This window comes from Trachurus trachurus, assembly GCF_905171665.1.
Source record: "Trachurus trachurus genome assembly, chromosome: 1".
NCBI lineage: Eukaryota > Metazoa > Chordata > Actinopteri > Carangiformes > Carangidae > Trachurus > Trachurus trachurus.
In genome coordinates this window covers 34401972-34409752 of record NC_139891.1, presented here as the reverse complement: position 1 = coordinate 34409752, position 7781 = coordinate 34401972, and the positions used below count along the sequence as shown (strand labels likewise).

At 42.1% G+C, this 7781-nt stretch overlaps 1 protein-coding gene across 1 annotated transcript; it reads left to right on the top strand.

Moving 5' to 3' along the window:
• Positions 1-1015: 1015 nt before the first annotated feature.
• Positions 1016-7248, top strand: LOC311007189 (homeobox protein OTX1 A-like; the record flags this gene model as incomplete). The annotated part of the gene is made up of 3 exons (XM_084000286.1): positions 1016-1109; positions 2142-2293; positions 6379-7248. 3 exons carry the CDS (start codon positions 1016-1018, stop codon positions 7246-7248), a joined length of 1116 nt encoding a protein of 371 aa, XP_083856412.1.
• Between the last annotated feature and the right edge of the window lie 533 nt (positions 7249-7781).

The following is a 7781-nucleotide window of genomic DNA, read 5'->3' as shown; positions in this document are numbered from 1 at the left end:
ACGTAAAATCTGAACGTATTTTTCCTTCTTCACAATAATTGTGTAGCTATAAAGAAGAAAATTAATGACATTTATTTTGAAAGGTCAGAGGCTGCACTCTGATTATTGGAGTTAATCGATCATCTCCACTGGGCGCGTTAGTTCACGTGTGTTTAATTCAATTAAATCATCAGTGTGTGTGTGTGTGTGTGTGTGTGTGTGTGTGTGTGTGTGTGTGTGTGTGTGTGTGTGTGTGTGTGTGTGTGTGTGTGTGTGTGTGTGTGTGTGTGTGTGTTTTATTTCTTCTCACCAGTGGTGGACAGTAACGGAGTAAATTTACTTGAGTACTGTACTTTAAGTAGCTACATATCCAGAGGATTTGTACTTTACTTGAGTATTAGATTTCTTTGGTACTTATTACTCTTACTTGAATACATTTCCAAGACAAATATTTTTACTTTTACTCGAGTTAATTTCTAGGAAGGCTGAAAAGTACTCGTTACTTTCAGGTCTTTTTCTAAAGTCCTATTGGACACAAGCTGTGTTTGTCAGAGAAGGAAACCCTAACCCCTAAAAGCAGCACATCAGTGCAGCTGCTTTCAAAGAGTTCATTCTCAGAAACAAGAGTTAAAAGCTCCTTACATTCATTTAGAAACAATTATAGTAATTCATTGATGTGAACAATAAGAAATTTACTCTTTACTCTTCTTACTTTTACTTAAAGTAAATTTAAAATCATGTACTTTTACTCGATTAACATGTCGACTGAGCTACTTTTACTTGTAATGGAGTAAATTCTGACCAGTAGGCCTAGTATTTGTACTCTTACTAAAGTACTGGGGTCGAGTACTGTGTCCATCTCTGCTTCTCACCGTGTCTCTCTCTCTCTTGCAGCCGCCGCAGAGCGTCTGAGTCCCGGGGAGCTGCTGCACCTCCTCCTCCTCCTCCTCCTCCGCCCGGTCCGTCCTTCGGTCCGTCGGTCGGTGGCACTGCGGTCGGTCGGTCGGTCGGTGTGTCCCTCCGCGCCGCCGTGAGCATGATGTCTTACCTCAAACAGGCCCCGTACGGGATGAACGGACTGGGCCTGAGCGGAGCCATGGACCTGCTGCACCCGTCGGTGGGCTACCCCGGTACGGACAGTCCCTGAACGCAACACACACACACACACACACGGATTTACAATCTCATGAAACTGTTTTTTTAGATAATATAAAACGATTTATCCCAAATTTGTTCCGTTGAGTCCGTACACGAGTTTGTTTTTTTATTCTATCTGTGGCGTTTCCTTTACGTTTTATATAGAAACAAATACTATTTTAGTTATAAAGTAGGCCTAGTTTTTATTCTGACTTTCAGAGTTTGTGCTTGTGGTGCGTTTAAGGGGCCATAGATGAAGTTGAGCTTTAGCGACATTTCCTTTTAGTTTTAAATTGAAAAAAGAAGTAGCCTAATAAAATAAAAGTTTCTGTGAGTTCAGTTGTTTAATTCCTGTTTTTATTTTTTGAGATTAGGAGTTCGGTGCGTTTGAGGGGCCATACATTCAATTCGTTTATTTGGACTTTAGCGACATTTCCTTTCAGTTTTATGTTGAAAAACATTTTTTTTTAGAAGTAATAAAATAAAAGTTTCTGCGAGCTGTTTAATTCCTGCGTTTATCGGAGTTTGTGAGGGACATAGGCCTATATCAAGTTCAGCTCTTTGACTTTATAGTGACGTTTGCTTTGAGTTTTAAATGAGAAGAAATATAAAATAAAAGTTTCTGCGAGTTGTTTAATTCCCGTTTTTATTCTGACTTTGAGAGATTGTACTTGTGGTGCGTTTGGCGGGGCCATAGATTGAACTGTAGCGACATTTCCTTTGCGTTTTAATTTGGAAAAAGCTATTTAAAAAAATAGTTTCTGTGAGTTGTTTAATTCCTGTTTTTATTTTGGACATTAGCAAGTTTGTGTTTGTGATGCGTTTGAGGGCCGTAGCTTACTGTAAGATCGTTTATTTGGACTTTATTAGTAATGGCATTTTATTCTGAAATCTGTTAAATTTGTCACTTTTCCCACGAAGATAAAACTATGTATCTGTATATTTGCATTTCTTGTGTGTGTTTGTTTCCTATTTGTCCTGACCGGTGTTGTGTTGTTGTGTTGTGTTGTGTTGTGGCGGTGCAGGCAACCCGCGGAAGCAGCGCCGGGAGCGGACTACCTTTACGCGGACGCAGCTCGACATCCTGGAGTCGCTGTTCGCCAAGACGCGCTACCCGGACATCTTCATGCGGGAGGAGGTGGCGCTGAAGATCAACCTGCCGGAGTCTAGGGTGCAGGTGAGACCCCTAATAATAACAATAATACTACTAATAATAAGATTAATTATATTTAGTTTATTCAGGGGGGAAAGGTGCCACCGTTCTGGTGCAAAAACTCAAAATCTCACCAAGAATATTTGTCTTATTTCTAGTCAAAATGTCATTTCTCCTCAAAACAAATCTAATTCTACTTAAAATAAGACTCATCACATTAAAAAAAAAGAGTAGCTTTTTTTTGGACACGTTTTACTTCTTTCAAGCACAGGGCCGTTGCTAGGAGTTCTGGGGCCCCTGAAAGAATACTAAAGTGGGCCCCTGACTTTTTCACTTTTTTGCTTAGACTACATATGTATTGTCATTTTTTATTTGGCCTACTTTGTTTTGATGCTAATGCAGCATTACTATGAGTATTAGTCATTAGTTAGTTTTTGTGGCCCTATAGAATTATCATCACCTTTCTCCCCTATACAACGGCCCTGTTCAAGCAGATTTTCACTTGAAATAAGTAGAAAAATCTGACAGTGGAGCAAGTTTTTCTTTCTTCTTACAAGCACAAAAAGCTTGCTTTCACTGGCAGATTTTTCTACTTATTTCAAGTGAAGATTAGTTTGAAACAAGTGAAAATGATCTAAAAACAAGTTCATTTTTAAGGTGATGAGATGACAAGAAATAAGACAAATATTCTCGGAAAGATTTTGAGTTTTTGCAGTGCAGACCTGTGTGAGGTGTTATTAAAAGTTCTGGTCTGAGGACTTCCGGTCCCTGTGGGTTCAGGGATTATTGATCAAGTAGAGTTTTGGAGGAGGAGGAAGGAGGAGGAGGAGGAGGAGGAGGAGGAGGAAGGAGGAGGAAGGAGGGGGGTTAATTCAGTCTGTGCCTCCGCCGGGCTCGAGCTCTGATCGCGGCCGCTGCTGCTGACGGAGCGTGGGCTAATGAGGCCTGACAGTGTGTGAGCTGTGAACACACACACACACACACACGAGTGGGAGGTGTTATTTATACAAAAAAAATATATACATATATATATTTTATTATAACATTTTATTATAACATTTATTATACGTTTTTTGTCTGTTTTATAGCTAATTGTCACAAATTGACCAAATTTTCTTGAGGCCAAAAGAAAAAAAAGTGTGTGAATATTTAATATATAAAAACACACATTTCTACATAGTTAATGTCTAAATTGTTTATTTAAAATATATATTTTCATATTATACACTGCCATATTATATTAGGTACTGACAGCAGTAGGTGAAGGAATTTTACTTTACCTACTGTTGTCAATATCTAATATAATAGGGAAAAAAAATTAAAGTAACAGACATCACCTTGAAACTTCTCAACTTTATTACTTACATTTAGAGAATCATTTTTTTCTATTACAAATTTTGTCAAATTATATGTTTAAATATGCAAATGAGTCAATATCTAATTACATATGCGTGCATTTGCATAATTTTCTGGAACGGAAATCTGAACATTGGATAAAGTGCACTGTCAAAATTCTTGTCATAATTTGTTGACATTCCAGGGTCAGGCGTTTTCGGATACATCTCCTATATCACTCCTTAAATGAAAAAATATACTGTCATCAGCCCTAATTTTTTTTTAAATAAAACAGAATTTCTCCATGTTTTTAGGAATAAAATGTCATATAAATGAGGCTGTGAATGATACATCAACAAACCCCTGAGCAAAGACCTTCAGAGTATAGAGAGGAATAAAACTGGAAGGTTTGGTGGATGTAAGTTCTGCTGAAGTGGAGAAACAAACAGCCTTTAAGGATTTAAAGATTCAAATTGTTAATAATTATACTTTTTTTTTTTTTTTTACGATTTGTTGCTAATGTAAAGGGAATTATCATTTTTGCAGCCGATGTCATTGCTCAGGGGAGAGAGAGCTTTACAGAGACATGTGACATGACACGGGTCAGATCGACTTTAGGAGAAGTCCAATAAAAAAAAAACCTTAATGTCTGAAAGTCTGAAAGACGGCGTGTTATGCAAGCAAAATAGCCCACAAATCTCAAAATTCAAGTCAGTGTGCATGGAAAAACAAAGCTTTTTGCCGGCAGTGTCTTGTCTCGCCTTGAATAGATGATGCACTGCAAAAACTCAAAATCTTTCCAAGAATATTTGTCTTATTTCTTGTCAAAATGTCTCATTTCTAGTCAAAACTAAACTCTTTCCACTTAAAATAAGACTCATCACCTAAAAATGTACTTGTTTTTAGATAATTTTCACTTGTTTCAAACAAATTTTCACTCAAAATAAGTAGAAAAATCTGCCAGTGAAGCAAGTTTTTTTTGTGCTTGTAATAAGGAAGAAAAACTTGCCCCACTATCAGATTATTTTAAGTGAAAATATGCTTGAAAGATGTAAAAAGTGTCTAAAAACCATCTACTTTTAATGTGATGAGTCTTATTTTAAGTAGAATGAGATTTGTTTTGACTGGACATAAGACAAATATTCTTGGTAAGATTTTGAGTTTTTGCAGTGTGACAGCGAGGGGCTTTTACTTTGAAAAACCACCTACATTTCCATTTCAAACACACAAACAACTGTGTTTCCTGCTTTACAGTAGTTTAACCGATAATGTTCAACATTGATTCTGGCCGTTTGTATGTGCGTGTGTGTTTTCCTTCAAGTTTCTTCAAGTGAACATGTTGAGACAGATTCTCCTCGACCTCACACACTCGGAATAAAAACAACAGTTTGACACTGTTAGAGCTGCAGGATTTAAACATCGAGAGGTTTAAAGTTCATGTTTTACTTCTTCAGCTCTGGTTGTGACGGAAGAAAAAGACAAAATAATCACGTTAGAAAATAAATGTAGTTTTGTTGTGTTTATTTTGTCGAACTGCTCCTTTAAAACCCTCCTGTTGTCTTTCTGGGTCAAATTGACCCAAATTTGTTCCCTTCCTCCCTCCTTCCTTCCTTCCTTCTTTCCTTCCTTTCTCCCTTCCTTCTTTACACAATCCTTTTTTCCTTCCTTCCTTCCTTCCTTCCTTCCTTCCTTCCCTTCGTCTTTACTTCTTCCTTCCTCTTTTGATCCAATTGACCCTCCATCTTTCTTTCCTTCCCTTTCTCTTCCTTCTTTCTTCCCTTCTTCCGTCCTTCTTCCTTCCTTGAACAAATATGTTCCGTCCCTCCATCTTTCTGTCCTTCCTTTTTCCCTCCCTTCTTTCTACCCATCTTTCCCTTCGTCCTTCCTGCCTTACTTCCTTCCCTTCTTCCTTTCGTCCTTCCTTCCTTCCTTCCTTCCTACTTTTCCTTTGTCCTTCCTTCCTTCCTTCCTTTCGTCCTTCCTTCCTGCCTTCCTTCCTTCCTACATTTCCTTCGTCCTTCCTGCCTTCCTTCCCTCCTTCTATCCTTCCTGCCTTCCTTCCTTCCCTTCTTCCTTTCGTCCTTCCTTCCTTCCTTCCTGCCTTCCTTCCTTCCCACTTTTCCTTTGTCCTTCCTGCCTTCCTTCTTTTCCTTTGTCCGTCCTTCCTTCCTTCCTTCCTTCCTTCCTTCCTTCCTTCCTTGACCCAGGTGGACAACAGGAGGGTTAAAGCTCTGACAGCATAGCGTTCACGTCCTGCTTATTCTTTTTGTACACACTAAAAAATGTTGGGTTATCTCTGTAACCCAATTTCTGAGTTATTGGTGTTGAGTAAAATTTTTGGGTTGTTTTTCCAGAGTTTAACCCATTTTCAGGGTTATAGGGCTATGAATTTAACCCAATTCCTGGGTTGTGCAAGTAATTGGGTTATTTTTCAGTGAGTAACCCATTTGTTGGGTTGGGTTGGTTAATTCTGTGACTTAACCGGCCGGTTCATTTGAAAAATGCTGTCCGCGCACTACAACATTGGGTTATTTTTAACCCAACTATTGGGTCGAGCAAGTGCTTTATACACGACCCAATAGTTGGGTTAAAAATAACCCAACGTTGTAGTTAGCATAACCCAACTCTTGGGTTGAATATTCAACCCAAAAGTTGGGTCAAAAAGATGGGGTTCGTCCTTATTTGAACCAGCAGAACACTAACAGTTTTTAACCTTTTAGTGTGTATGTTTAGTTGCCGTGGCGTTGACCTTTTGCCTCCTCCTCCGTCCTCAGGTGTGGTTTAAGAACCGGCGAGCCAAGTGTCGGCAGCAGCAGCAGAGCAGCAACAGCGCCAACAAGGCGAAGCCCCTGAAGAAGAAGTCGTCTCCGACCAGAGACAGCACCGGCTCCGAGAGCAGCGGCCAGTTCACGCCGCCGGCCGCCGCCGCCTCCTCCTCTTCCTCCTCCACCTCTTCATCCTCCTCCTCCTCCTCCGTCCCCGGTTTGCTCAGCACCTCCTCCTCTTCCTCCGCCGCCGTCACCGCGCCCGTGTCGTCCATCTGGAGCCCGGCGCCCATCTCTCCGGCGCCGGCCCCGCCTGCGCTGCCCGACCCTGCCGCGCCCACCAGCGCCTCCTCCTGCATGCAGCGCTCCGTGTCCTCGTCGAACTCGTCGTCCACGACAACGCCGTCCTCCTCCTACCCGGTGTCTTACAGTGCGGCGGCGGCGGCGGCCTACGGGCAGGGCTACCCAACGGCGGCGTCGGGCTCGTACTTCGGCGGCGTGGAGTGCAGCTCGTACTTGGCAGCGCCCATGCACTCCCATCACCACGCGCACCCGGCGCACCACCAGCTCAGCCCGATGGCCGCCGGCGCCATGTCGGGTCACCACCATCACCACCACCACATCGCAGCGGCGCAGACGTCGGGGCATCATCATCCCCATCACCACCACCACACGCCGCCGCATCATCACCACCAGGCGGCGGCGTACAGCGCGGCGCCGCCCGGCCTCGCCTTCAACTCCACCACAGACTGTCTGGATTACAAAGAGCAGCAGACGACGGCAGCGGCGGCGGCGGCAGCAGCGTGGAAGCTCAACTTCAACGCCTCCGACTGTTTGGACTACAAAGACCAGGCGTCGTGGCGTTTCCAAGTGCTGTGACTTCCTTTTCACAGAAGTCTTTTCTTTTTGTTGTTGGTGGTTTATTTTAATTTTTTGGAGAAAAACCCTTTAAATGGATAGTTCAACATTTTGTCAAATTGGCCCATTGCCATAATCCCTATAGTCATAGCAGTATATAGGTTCGTTACCTTTAATTGTCGGTGCAAGCTATTTTTAGAACGGCGGAGCAGAGCCGTGAGCTGCTCAGAGCTACGCTACGGAGGCTAATGGGATTTCTTGGTTTCCCTCATCAAACTCATCAAATACACAACAACTCCAACAACCAACAACTCCAACAACCAACAACATCCAACAACTCCAAAACGCTCTGGTGGACAAGTTGTGACCTGCACATTCACCACGCTATGAGATAATAACACAACGTTACCAGACAGAGTTGTTTTAGAGGGAAATTCATGCAAAACCACTGATGCACGTTGCCTTCAGGGACAGTTTTTCATCAAGCAGTCTCTGTATTTCCCTCTAAAACAACTCTGTCTGGTAACGTTGTGTTATTATCTCATAGCGTGGTG